The 15,009-nt window shown below is 35.7% G+C and overlaps 1 protein-coding gene across 4 annotated transcripts in view; it reads right to left on the bottom strand.

The window, feature by feature from the left end:
* Nucleotides 1-1,243: 1,243 nt before the first annotated feature.
* The window catches only part of LOC127846457 (15-hydroxyprostaglandin dehydrogenase [NAD(+)]-like), a 38,205-nt gene continuing 24,439 nt past the window's right edge, over nt 1,244-15,009 (bottom strand). For 3 of the 4 annotated variants that reach the window (XM_052377705.1, XM_052377706.1, XM_052377707.1), the window contains exons 2-8: nt 6,688-6,878; nt 5,470-5,593; nt 5,087-5,199; nt 4,752-4,848; nt 3,693-3,769; nt 2,606-2,769; nt 1,244-2,211 (exon numbers count right to left, since the gene is read on the bottom strand). In XM_052377705.1, coding sequence (XP_052233665.1) covers nt 2,088-2,211; nt 2,606-2,769; nt 3,693-3,769; nt 4,752-4,848; nt 5,087-5,199; nt 5,470-5,593; nt 6,688-6,792 — 804 coding nt within the window. In that variant the 5' untranslated portion in view covers nt 6,793-6,878 and the 3' untranslated portion in view covers nt 1,244-2,087. The remainder of the gene's footprint in view (nt 2,212-2,605; nt 2,770-3,692; nt 3,770-4,751; nt 4,849-5,086; nt 5,200-5,469; nt 5,594-6,687; nt 6,879-15,009) is intronic. The other variant, XM_052377708.1, reaches the window with a different exon arrangement.

Raw genomic sequence — 15,009 nt, 5'->3', positions numbered from 1 at the left:
AGTGACCGCAGACGACCATCTTTTGGTCGCCACGCTCTTCAAACTCGGGACGGAGATTTTTAATTTGTCGTCCGCTGCATGCTATCTGGATATATTTGACGGGAATTCCTCGGACATTTCGAAGATGTTATCAGGTCGGGTGTATTTAATAATATTTGCCTTTTATATGTGCCTTGGCATGTTGAATATATATGTATTGAGATGGATTTGATATTGATCCAATTTTGGTATTATTTCTTAATACTATTAGTTCAGAGACTATCCATTGTGCATGAAAGACGTCACATCTGCTAAAGTAGCACTGAGTCATTGTATTGGCGCGGTTATTCTATCACTATGTTTTACACAAACTACATTTTGTTAAGCCTTGTGGCATATGAATTGCTAACGAAAAAATGAATTTTAGACAAAGGGGGGATTTGCGGCTGCAAACTTCCCGCCAAAACTGTTTTCATGTCGTCCGGTAACGCCATCACGGTTCGTCTGCAGACGGCCCGCGACCGGACTACACACGGAGAGCTGAAACTGGTCTTGACGTCTGTGAGAAATGGTACGTATTGGATAATCACCGATGTGCGCGCATATCTCTTTATAAATTAAAAGCTGTTATTTTCTATTAAAGCGAGATTACACGATTTATTTATGTGTGATAAATTGTAATATATTGATCAAATATAGGCAATAAAAATTACACATTAGAGACAAATTTCATAAAATGCAGCAAATACAAATTAATGTCCGACCAGAGTTAGTGTTCGTGTGTCGTATGAATTGATATCGTTGCAAAAACTTAAAATGAACCGTTAAACTTAGTTTATATTCACATCGTACATGCATGATAATGTTCATGCTGGCGAATTCGATTGTACAGCCTTTTTCGATTTCAGAATTAAATATCTGGCTTATTTCGCATTTTTCGTCACATGTTCTTCTTAACATTTATTTAAATTTATATTGATATATATATATATATATATATATATATATATATATATATATATATATATATATATTTAATACGTTTTAACACATTTTATATAAATTAATGTACATTTGACAAAATCGTATAATCTCGCTTTAAGACATAAAAACAAAAAAGTGCATATTAAATAGCTCTGATTTGAACCTTACAATTCAAGTTGTCATTTTGCGTTGCCTTAAACACTAAGCTCGAATAGTGATTAAGAAAAGAATTTTCAATCAAAAAGCCCGTCGTCCAAGCTCAGCTAGAATAAAAAAAAAATCTGTTTGTTCTTAAATTATATTTGTGTTCTATGGTGGGGCTCATTAATTCTGATGTTTACATTTATCAACTTATAAAAATTAATGATAAACTACACAAAAAATGCCAAAATATTTGAACAAATCCCTTTAAAAGTTAAGACATAACGACGTTCGCCTCGGCTGCGTGAAGAAGACAAAACATTTAAAATGTCTTTGGTTCATTACTTGTATTAGTTTTGTTGGTATGTTAAACAATGAACATGAGTTAATCTTTTCCAAATTAAGAAATCCTAAATGCAACTATTTCTTTCTTTAAAACAGTCATTTCTATAGGAGTGTGCGTTTTTGAAATTGCTACTTTTAACAAATGTGTAAGACTTAAATATTCACATACAATTATTAATCAATTCCAAAACAATTACTAATTACTAATGGTAATTAACTGAACAGTTTAAAATGAGAGAACTTAAACATTAATGTACAAATCAAATGGGTATATAAAGTATGACTTTCTGCTGACATATGAATTGAACACACTGAAAAATAAAAGCGCGACTCACAATTTGTAGTTTTTTTGTTCAATACATTTTTCTTGCACATACTGGTAGATTTTTCTAAAACGATATGTTCTCTCTGTACAATATGAATTCCTGAACTCTGTTAACGCACAAATAATGGTAGAAGATTACATACAATGTATCATATATTTAACACTAACACTCGTAGTTTTTTCAGCCCTGTCGGTTGGCACATAGTGTGTGTCTTTAAGCTCAATTAAAGAGATATTGAAAGTAATACTATAGAAATGTGGATTCTTCTCAACCTTTTCGCCTTCTTATCAAGTTCCTCCGCATGAAATAATGTTACACGTCTTGTACGGTAAGCGTGCTGTAAACGTTTCCAGTCTTTTTCGCGCAACGCAAAATCAACCCATTTCTCGTTTCATCCGTGAGAATGTCAATTAGTGCCACCGACACCTCTTCTGTGCTGAAACATGCAAACTTCCAACCGTCACATTTACAAAAGTGTTTTATTTTTATTTTTTTTTTCTAAATTTTAACAGTTTTTACGGCATCAGTAGGAATGAGATAGCTATTATCAAAAAAATCTTCGTTTCACAAAACCCGAAACATCTGTTCCGAAAGATTATAATTCAGACGGACGTTCACGGCGGATACTTTTTTTTTCGTTTTCGGGCCGAATAAAGAAAGATCAATATGCTGCGATATTATACACTTGTGTAAAAACTGTTTGTTACAAAATTACTTCGTAAAAATAAAATAAAATAAACTAAACATATGCAGATCAAGCGACGCGACACTTTTTGTGTCATTTGGCAAATGACCAATCGACGTGCAAACCAATTGAATTTTAACAGTACCTGAGTACTCCAATGCGCTCAATGAACGCCGTCACGGCTGTTTGGTCCCCGCCGATAGTCTGAGTAGCGTCCCCTGCCGCCAACCGTCTAAACATGGGCGTGTCTACGAATGCCGGACACAGCACGTTGAGTCGGATATTTGACTTCTTGGCAGCCTCGGATACCTTAAAGCGAGATTATACGATTTTGTATATGTGTTAAAGTGTAATATATTGATAAAATATGTTACAATAACACAAAATAGGCAAGAAAAATTATACATTGAAGACGAATTTCATAAAATACAGCAAAGACAAATAAGCGATTGTGACGAAGATATTTCGTACATATTTTCCTACAATAACCTAAGCATTCGTCTTTTTAGTTAGTGTTCGTGTGTCGGATGAATAGATATGAATGAATCGTAACACTTCGTCCATCTTCGGAGTCTCCGTAAAGAGTGGACTTTAGTGGAAAAGCCGGTTGGGTCCAGAGTGTAGATATCGTTGCAGGAATTGAAAATGAACCGTTAAACTAAATTTAGATTCACATCGTACATGTATGATTTACATGCTGGCGAATTCGACTGTACAGCCTTTTTCGATTTCAGAATTAAACATCTGGCTTATTTCGCATTTTTCGACACAGGTTCTTCTCAACTTTTATTTTAATTTATATTAAAATATATGTTTAATAAGTTTTTTTTAAACATTTTATATAAATAATAAATATTTGACAAAATCGTATAATCTCGCTTTAATAAAGATGTTTCTTAATGTGAGCTTTGCATCCTTCATAAACATGTTTGTTTATGTGTGGACTGGGGAAGCTCCACATAGTATGTTAATATCATAAGAGAAACGAATAATTATATTGACGTTTGTTTACACAGAAATGTAAAGCATTTCTACTCGAGCATAAGTGTTGGCGGGGTCTGTCAGAATGTACGTTAATTTACTCAAAACGTTTAGAACTTTAATGATTTAATGTGAAGTATTTCTCAAACTAGATCGAAACAGTTTGTCCCTGCCTTCGCGACAATGAAACTGATCACATATCTTGTGTTTCGTGTTATCAACATAGATATAAATAGTGTTTTTCAACTTACTACATAACATCGTGTAGCATGAATGATTCCTGCCTTCGTGCAGCCGTACACAGGCGATAACGGGTTCGGATTCAAACCTGTATCCAGAAAGGAGCCATCTATTTTCAGTTTAATGGCTAGAACATATTGACAGCTCTGGTGTACTACGGTTGAATTGAAATGACATACGGAACATTTCTGAAATATTTCACCTTCGTGCCACCTTTGATACTGTATCTATTTACTCGTAATACACGAAATAATAACTTTCCTCTCGTTATGTATTATTTGACCAAGGAGAAATCTTCAACAGAAGTAAATTGTTGAATAATGAAGTCATAAAGTGCAGTAAATCATAATTCTGTAACTTCCCGTTCTGACGGGCGCTTACCGCCATACTGGGCGCTTACCCGCCATACTTGCAAACTTGACGCACACCCGCCATACTGGCCACGTTGACGACGCTTACCCGCCCTACTGGCCATGTCGACGAAGCTTACACGTCATAATTGCAACGTTTATCCACCATACTTGTCACGCTTACCCGCCATACTGACCACGTCTACGACGCTTAACCGCCATTCTGGCCACGCTTTCCCGCCAAACGTGCCATGCTTACCCGCAATGTCTATGACGCTTAACCGCCATATTGGCCACGCTTACCCGCCATACTGACCACGTTTTTCCGCCATACCGGCCACGCTTACCCGCCATACTGACCATGCTTACCCGCCATATTGATCACGTTTACCCGCCAAACTGGCCATGCTTACCCGCCATACTGGCCACGCTTACCCGCCATACTGACCATACTAACCCGCCATACTGAGCATGCTTACCCGCAATATTGATCACGTTTGCCCGCCATACTGGCCATGCTTACCCGCCATACTGGCCACGCTTACCTGCCATATTGGCCACGATAACTCGCCATACCGGCCATGCTTACCCGCCATTCTGGCCTTGCTTAATCACCATACTGGTCACATTACCTCCAATACTGGCCATGTCTACCCGCAATACTGGCCACGCCTATCCGCCACTTTGTCAACGCTTACCCGCCATTCTGGCCACGCTTACCTGTCATACTGGCCACGTTGACAATGCATCCCCCGCGGCCTCCGTGCTCCACACTGAGGTAGTACATGGCGAGTCGCAGTCCACGTAGTGTCCCCTTCTGTAGAATGTACAAGGAGTAATCAGTTTGGTATCAGTCGTGTTATATATGTATTACCAAACAGCTCAAAAGAAATTAGCCAATAACACAAATAACCACGTAAAGGCGAAATAGAAAATTTTGTACACACGATCCAACTGACATATATAAGGATACCAATAAAAAAGTTCAAACACCATCGTATAGGGGCATATTTAGTTAACGAAAAATCAACAGTAAAGCTATCACAACATCTCACCATGTTAACATCCACAGTTTGTTCCCAATTCTCGTCCGTTTCCCCTCCTATCCCAGCGTTATTGACGACTATATCGATCCCACCGAAAGCCTCTTTTGTCCGTTTGAATACAGCTTTAACATAAGAAAGACAGCGATAGTAATACAGAACATGGACGGTCTGTCTTTTTGTGTTCAATTATTCTTCGGTTAAATAACATGAAGATAATGTCGGCAAAGTTCAAATAGCTTGTTGTAATGAATTGCAAAACAACCTCAACAGCATAGCATGCAGTTGTTATCATATAAATAAACATGCATGCGAACTGTTAACGTTTGACATTCCCGTTAAACAATGTTACATAGACACAGTTTCTTTTACGCAAACATAGACGCACGACACACCCTCAAACTCCGTCGCAGACGTGATGTTACACTTAGAGAACATGACGTTCTCGTGTCCGTACTGTTGTCTGAGATCCGACTCTGTGGCAACACCCGTCTCGACGTTGATGTCAGCAATACAGACCTACGATCATAGAACAGACCTGTATTAGTGCGGGACATGTTGGAACAGACCTTTATCAATGCGTGTCGTGTGAAACCATATCTGAGTCAAATGGGTGATATATGTTGGTACAGACCTGCATCAAAGACCTGACCGATGTAAATGCTTAAAATTATCTTTTGTTTATTTCTTCCTTTCAATTTGATGACCACATGTGAATTTCTTGTATGCTGTTTAACTCAAGCCTCAATTATGCAAGATACAAGATACAGATGCAATTGTCGACTGATTACGGCAATATACGTTTAATCATAAGGCCCCGGGATCGAATCGGGGTCAGAGCAACTTTTCTCGGTTATTTATGACCTGTTTTTGTCATTACACGTTAGCATGAAGTGCCGTGACGTTAAAATATGAAATAGAAAATACATTTCTAAATATTTACAAAAATTCTCTAACAAAGTTAGTCTCAACGTTCATCGCTCAATATTTTACTGTGCCTTGCATGGATACACTTACATGTAGTATATTGATATCCTTCCGCAAATTCATGATGATCATCGATTGGAGAAGTTAATATGATTTTTAATGTTATTTATACAGAACTATCCGCTCGGTTTAATATCATGTGAGTTGAGCGAATCAATAATGAACACATGTCGACTCTAGATAGTGTCATACTTGTGTAATTCTTCGAATTTCTGATCATGGTAGATTCCCAAAAAAATAATATTCAGCAGTAATACCCACTCAGCGATAATTTCAATCGGGTTAAAGGAACGGTGCTTAGGGTGTATTTTGCTGTTAATTGAATATTGGATGTTCGTACTTTAAAGGAATATTCATCAACTATTAATGTTTATCCAAAAGTAATACAGCAGATAAACAGTCAATAGGAGTTAAGTCTGAGACCACAGTTGACATAACTCTGTATTGCCATGCCATTATATCACACGTTTACTCGCATCTTTTCAATGGATTTTAGGTCAACTTAGTCTGAATAACAAACACAAACCCGAACATTTATGCCATGTTAATATGTAACTAATGTGATTGAACACAATTACTTAATTTCAATGAGTTTCGTTGCATACGTTGTAGAGAAAAAAGTCAACCTTAGCTGCAGCTTTTAGAAGCGCCTCAGCGAAGCCACATCCCATTCCCGAGGCACCGCCCGTCACCAACGCCACCTTGCCCACCAGGTGCATTCTGCGGTCCATCTGAAGAGCGGACGACGTGATCCCGCACACGACGTTCGTGTCTCAGCCCCAGTATTAAGGCGCTCTGAGACAGTTTTAACCTGGTTCTGCAAGCAGACGACAGCACGAATAAAACAATCATATAATGAATGTGTCCTCGTTGTATAACCTTTCGTTTCTTTTTTTTTTTTTTTCGTTTTTGTGCTAAAATGATTTAGAACGGTGGTAATTGAATCATTGATTATAATGAAAAACCGAATTAATTAAAAGTAATAGTACTCTTTCACACGAATCACATTAAAACCACAATCTCAATCAATATTAAACAGTAAAGCACTTCGATAATCCAGACGGTAGGCACGTGGAGGTGAAACTAGCGTTCTTTTGGATTATGATCTATATCACAAATCAAAATCTGACTCTCTTTTTATACTAAACGGTTGCCTATGGATAAGGTAGCTACAATAAACTTGTTGATAATGGAAAAGACCTACAATATCGTAAAATTGTGTTATAAAGTTGGTCGACTTTTGTTTGGTTTTTAGCTTTTTTTGATTTTCTTTACTGTACCTTGCACTCTTACGTATGATATTTTTAATACCGACAATGGGGTTTAATTTAATCATGCAAAACTGTCTTTACATTTGAAGTCTGAACATTTTAACAGTTTGCCGTAAGCGTCGACCCATTATTATCCATGTTTACGTTACAATAAATACATCATTACATGTATATAACTATATTTCTCAACGGTATGGGTGTGTTGATGTGTGATATTTTTGTATGATCGATCGAACGTGTAAGGGGTGTGTTGAATAATCATAAAACCAAAACGCACTTTGAAAGGCGAAGTGCATGACACTATATACATGTTTGTTTTGAATTGAAAAAAAAAATCTTTTGCAGTGAACAACAATATTGAAAAATTCTATAGACAAGTGAAAACAAACGGACCTGATTCAGACTAAACTGTCGATGCATGCATATTGATAACTCTTTTTACGTTTATATAAGTGACACATATATAATCAATCTCTAATGTTTTTATTTTTCGGAAACATTATTAACCCCCGTTGTAGTCAACGATAGTGCTTGTATTATTGATATTAAAATGTTGTTTCGTACGCTACCGTACACTCTTTATAGGACTAGGCCCTACTTAATGACGGAGTTTTTTTTTACCGAAACCCGCTAAACACGATTAATGTTTAGCAGTCAGTACATTTTTTTTGAATTCAAAACGAACAGTAATAAAGCGCTTTAATGGGTATCCGGACTTTCGTTCCCACGGATAATTGTTCTTAAGCTAATTTTGATAATGCACTAATTTGTTACTACGTTGTTTTGACTACCCGAACACTCGGTCTAACATTATTCTGACAACCCGAACACTCGGTCTAACATTATTCTGACAACCCGAACACTCGGTCTAACATTATTCTGACAACCCGAACACTCGGTCTAACGTTATTCTGACAACCCGAACACTCGGTCTAACGTTATTCTGACAACCCGAACACTCGGTCTAACATTATTCTGACAACCCGAACACTCGGTCTAACATTATTCTGACAACCCGAACACTCGGTCTAACATTATTCTGACAACCCGAACACTCGGTCTAACATTATTCTGACAACCCGAACACTCGGTCTAACGTTATTCTGACAACCCGAACACTCGGTCTAACGTTATTCTGACAACCCGAACACTCGGTCTAACATTATTCTGACAACCCGAACACTCGGTCTAACATTATTCTGACAACCCGAACACTCGGTCTAACATTATTCTGACAACCCGAACAATCGGTCTAACATTATTCTGACAACCCGAACACTCGGTCTAACATTATTCTGACAACCCGAACACTCGGTCTAACATTATTCTGACAACCCGGACACTCGGTCTAACATTATTCTGACAACCCGAACACTCGGTCTAACATTATTCTGACAACCCGAACACTCGGTCTAACATTATTCTGACAACCCGAACACTCGGTCTAACATTATTCTGACAGTACGAATATTCTTTACTTCATAATTTTCACAACCCGGACATTCGCTTTTACATAATTTTACATCCGGACATTAATTCCTACAATTAAAGGCAATACCTTAAGTGTGAAAACAATACGTACATGTATATAAAGTAAAGCGCCATCCATTCAAATTCAAATACTACATGGAACTTCAAACGAACGAACGCGATCGGCCTGAATGTGTTATGCCTCGAGGGTCACTCCTACGCCAAGATATATCAGTCTAAGTCTACAAAACCAAAGACCTATAGATAACACAGATTGGAAACTCTCCTCTTCGCGATAGCGATATGCGATAATATCTAACGGCGGACGCGGGTCACGTGACATTGATTTTGGAGATGCCGGTGTACCTGTAGATTCTTCCCTGTTCCAGCTACTGTCGGCCATTTTGTCATAAAGCAATCAATTATTCTTCGTAATTAGTCGTTAATATTTGTTGTCGTAGGGTATTCTGAGCATGATCTGGTAGTTTATATTATATTGATATTGTTATTAACAATCTTAATGTGTTAATTAGTGTTGTTAGCGCTCGGTTGTCAGTTTGCAGAGCAATTAATGTCTGAAAGCGCAACGTTACAGACTTCGCGTAGTGAGCAAAGTCGGTCGCCGAAAAAAGACATATTGAATATTTTTTTGTGTGAATAAATATAAGTATTTATTTTCTGTGTTGATAATTCTTTAGGTTTTTGTAGTAATTATTCTAATTAATTATTAATTTATCGGAAAGAGAACACTGGATTCGTTCATTTTCGAGATTTTTTGAAAAATTGAAAGGCCCGAAGCATTTTTTTTAAACATCTTCATTAAGCATCACATATTGATAACGTAAGATTTTTATGCTAGGTGAGATGTTAATCTATGTATGATTTATAAAAAGTAGACGAAAATGAGGTATTTTAAAAGATTTTGCCTTTGTACAATTTGTACTATTTTATACTGTTATTCCATTCAATCATTTTTCACACCTGTCGCCAAAGTGGTTTGTTTCTTTTTGACAAACTTTTCTATTTCTCATCCCATATCGTTGAAGTAAGATTTTTATGCTAAGCAAGATGTTAATCTAAGTATAGATTTAAACAAACCAGAAGAAAATAATCAATTTAAAGTATTTGGCCTTATACAATGTTGGTACAATTTTAAGCTCATTCTTCTGTTGTACAAGATTGCTGTCAAACGTGTTTTTGTTCTTTTTGATAAACTTTTTCATTTTTCATCCCAAATAGATTAAGTCAGATTTTTATGCTTGGTGATATGTTAATCTAGGTATGAATAAACTAAACTGGAGGAAAATGTTCATTTTAAAGGATTTTGGTATTGTACTAAGATGGTACAATTTTAAGCTCTTTTACCCTATTAAACACACATGTCGTCAAAGGTGCTTTGGTTCATTGTGAAAAACTTCGTCATTATTCACCTCAAATCGAAGAAATAAGATTTTTATTCTGGGTAATATGTTTATCTTGATATGAATAAAAAACAAGATGAAAGTACGATGTATGGGTTTATATTCTCATTTAATATCTTTTATTCGTATTACCAGTTTTCCTGTCAATGTTACACATGCAAGTTAATATTCAAACATATTTTAACAGATAGCTGTGAGATTACTATTAAAACACAAACAAAAGCTGTGAGATGACTATAATTCGCCGGTCGCGGCCACTGATCACACAATTAAAATCAATCAACAACGCAAACTGATAATTGAAGTTAGAATCCCTTCTTTTAATTAATTCTCAAGAATAAAGAAAAAACACACAAAGCATCTTCTTCAGTTCGCTAATTGATTCGACGATTAACACGCGCGTGAAATGTTTTGTTTTTTTCTTTTCGCGAAATCCTAGCCCACCATACTGAAATCTTAATTTAATTACCAAAAGAAAAAAAAACTGGATTACAAACAAAACTTTAATAACCTATAACTCATGAATAAGATCTAAATAAAAAGAGAATTAAACAATTGAAAAAATCTACACAATCAATATTGAAATAAGTCTAACTGAAACCGTTTTTGGATCGAACGATCATAGCATTTATTATACTGTAATGTTGTTTTAATCAGAGACCTAGATCTATGTGTCCACATATATCTATCCGTTTTGAAATAATAATATTTTATAAGGTTTTTACTGTTTGAAATACCAAATTATACAAGAATATTTTATCAGCAAAAGCCTTTCAAATAAACTATTCAACAGCATTCTCGCCGCGATTTGGAAGTTCTTAGCGCTATTTCTTCAACGATCGCGGCATTATAAATTCTTATTGTAGGTAAATAAAATCGAGATTTTATTTAAAAAAAAAAACATAATTACTCATGTTTCTATGAAACTTTATTTTATAAAAATCGGATCATTATTGACCAAGTTACAACCGCCTTTCACAGCGCCGTAATATTTTCGCATAACTTTGCTCGATAATCGTAGCTGTTGCTACTGACGCGTCGCTATCTTATCTCAATCGTGATACACCGGCTATCTCCGGACTACTCCGATTGATTCATGGAATAAATCGTCTGCTGATCCTCAGTGTACTTATCGGTTTCTCGACCATGTGACCCCGCCGAGAGATAGCCCGATAAGGCGCGAAGTTTCCAATCTGTGTTATCTATAGGTCTTTGACAAAAAGGTGACCATGCAGTTAAAATCTCTCCGATTTCCGCAAGGTTTCGCATACCAGTATTACAGATATCAGTGGTGTCGATATAGTCGAACAATTGTAAACGTTATCATGCACATGCTCACGAAATATTTTTAAAACTGAATAAGAATAATAAATAATTATGAAAAATAGCACACTATTTTAATAATGACACATTAAAGATGTCTGGGTTGCCAAAATAATGTAGGAATTATTGTCCGGATCGTCAAAATAACGAACGAACGATTTTCCGTGTTGTCAAACCAACGTAGGAACGAACGTCCATCTGTGTCAAAATTATCGTAGGAACGAATGCCCGTCATTCATTTTTTAATTATGATTAAACAGGCTTATCTATAGAGTTTTTAGTGTTTCTGGCAATCTGTAAGGAAAACTTACTTTCAATTTGAATATTTGGTGTTTAATTAGTCCTAGAAATGACTTCGCAATACTTTTACCAGGAGAAGACATGTAGATATTATATATTGTGTTTATTGACCAGAATTCTTTTATGTGTGGTTTATGACAACTTGTTTTTATTAAGAATTTGACGGCACAGTATCTGACCACAACGAGATAATTCGATTGTAGTGGACCTAGTGGCAATAAAACCACCGATCTATCAGTAAACAAGATTATTGATCGATCTTTGATAAAACACCGCGATAAAAATGCTCAAGCGAAGAGTGTTTAATTGTGTACCAACAATTAAATAAATAAAACGAGTATATCTATTATAAACATTTATTTAATGCATAACAAAATAAAATAGGAATTATATATTAATTCCAAGTCAGACAATGTCATTTTCAGTTGACAATAATATTACGTCGCCGAAGGTTTTAAAGATTGAATGATTGAAAATCAAATGCGGCGTTGCGTGACACTATTAGCATTTGATACACGTTCAGCCTCGTTCTGGAATTCTGCGAGTAACGTGACTTCACCCTCTTATTAATTTTGGCGTATTGTGTAAAGGGTCTATTGAACGCGCTCACCAGGGGCATCTCTTATAGTCGTGTCTATCAAACGAAACGCATTTACCGATGTGAAGACATAAACACAAGTATTATTAGTTTCACAAACTCGGCGTTTGTTTTGTTAGTCTGATTGTTCTTGTTCCTTGCAATAAGAAGGAACGTAAGAATTTAAAAGTGCGAACAATAACGTGGTTCAATTCGTATTGTTTCAAACATTCATACTGTTCGTATGTTTAAGATGCATGTAATGTATTGATCTTGAAACACAGACTTTACAGAGGCGTATCCAGAATTTTTCCGAGGGGGGCTCAACTGGGGAGGGTGCGGGAGGGGTGTCCCCTTCCGTCGTTGATTTTTTTTTTAAATGATACCTTCAAATGATGCAATTTCATGCTATCTAATCAGCATTTTGCATGATAAATGTGCATGTAAAACAAGGACTTGAGTTCAGACATCAAGTGTGACAGACACACAGACAGACAGACACACAGGGGTAAATCTAATGTCTCTCAAACCAGTATTATGTTTAATAACATTACTACGCTTGAAAATAATTATAGACACACTAAAATAAAATAAAAAACAGTTTTATTGTATTAAAAATCTTACTTCAACTGAAATAGTCTAAATGTATGCCTTTTCCGTGCATTCTTTCGGTACTCTTTATTAAACTTGCGCATAAATTGCAGACCACTGCGCTAGTGTAAACACATAATTTCAAGTATTTGATTTATTTAAAAGTTCACGTGCCGCGATTTTAAAAACCCGTAAAACACCACTATTTATCGAATTTAGTGCATATCTAAACTATTTCGCACCTCACTTCATTTCAAATACGGTGTTATAAGTGAGAATGAACAGAACAAAGTCGCGATTTTTCACACATTCCGATGTTCTCGCCATTTTCATTCAAACCGGGAGTGACGTCACAAGCACTCAATAACGAACCGGCATTATAAAGCTTTGGATGAATTATCTCTCGAACGGATGTATTATCTCTCGAAACTTTAGTTAGTAAAAAATTGATGCAAAATGGAATACAATAGAGATTATGATGAGTTTTCCGTTCAACCGTGCATGTATGAGTCAGAATATAGCGACAGTTTGTCAGATTTTTTATGATTCTGACTCGGACAGCGAGGTTTATTTTGTCAATGCTCAAGATAACCATCAGATTTGGGAACACGGATTAGAAATACATAACTGTGTTTCATGCACGTGTCGGGGGAAAAATAAATTTTTGATTGTTATTCTACAGTACAAGCTTGTTGAATATGACTTGGTTACACAAAGCACTGGTAAATTATTAACAAATAGAGCGGATACTTGCACCGGTTCTGAATGGGAAGGAATGTTGGTATTTCTAATGACATGAATTTTAATTTAAAACATTGTTTCCAGTTATAATAAAAGAGTTATAGTGTGAACAATTATATTAATTCATTGATAAATACAACTTCCGTTAGAATCACATGCTACTCAAAACAATAGCACATGGTTTAGGCCCAAGTGGTAAGAGTGGGACTTTTATATGACATTGAGCTGCACCCCTTGATTAGCTAACCACTCGATAGTAATACATTTTATGATTGTTTGTTGATATAATTGGGGTTAGGCTAATCTTTTATCTAAAATCATGCTGTGTCTGAAATATTCAACTGTGATATATCCACAGATAAGTCATATGTCATCAGCCAAATAGCCATAAACTCCATGACACTCTGTATGGACTAATACACAACAATGGTAACTGGTGTCAATTTGACTGGTAGCCATGGAAATTCTAGAAACATAAGAAACTTAGAAATCAATCATTGTCTATGTATATATTGTTATCTGAGGCTATTAAAAACTGGACATTCGAGTAAAAAATGAAAGTGATCTTCGAGATCGTTACATTGTCATTATTGTTTATATAAACCGTTTGAGAAGTTGAAATATTGTTCAACTTGTATTTATGATAATACGCACAAAGTAAATTTAATTTTCGGCTAATTATAGGTGTTAACCGAACAGAACAGGCTAATTATAGGTGTTAACCTTTGATCGGCGTATACTATGTTTTAAGATTTCGCATCTAATTGTATGAAACAATGGCCGTGTTGTCAAAATTATAACAGCCTACGTCCGCCCTGTCAAACTTAGCGTTAGAGCGATTGTCTGTGGGAGCGATTGTTCGGATACCCATAACAGAGATTGCCAAGCTGTTATTGTTTATGAAATAAATAAATTGCACTAATAATTACAATCCATGCACAAACCCTCCTCAATTTACATTTTTATCTGAATATTTCAATATTACATAATGGGTGATGTTAGTAAATAATATTACTATTTTAGGCAATACCATTCCTATTCCATTTTAAAATGGCTTTTTATAATATGTGTAATAGACAGTAATTAATTTGAGTTCAATATCAGAACAAGAATGTTATTTTTGATACTTTGTTGGTTATTTAGCTGTAGCTTAGTTTGTGCGGATGTGTATGGAACTATCGGCTTTGTGTGGTTAAACACGCTCTAAATAAACAATTTTGACATGGATTTAACAGGAATGAAATAAATCTTTTT

Source organism: Dreissena polymorpha, chromosome 9 (assembly GCF_020536995.1).
Source record: "Dreissena polymorpha isolate Duluth1 chromosome 9, UMN_Dpol_1.0, whole genome shotgun sequence".
Taxonomy (NCBI): domain Eukaryota; kingdom Metazoa; phylum Mollusca; class Bivalvia; order Myida; family Dreissenidae; genus Dreissena; species Dreissena polymorpha.
Note: the sequence above shows the minus strand (reverse complement) of the source record. Positions and strands in the feature narration are given on the sequence as shown.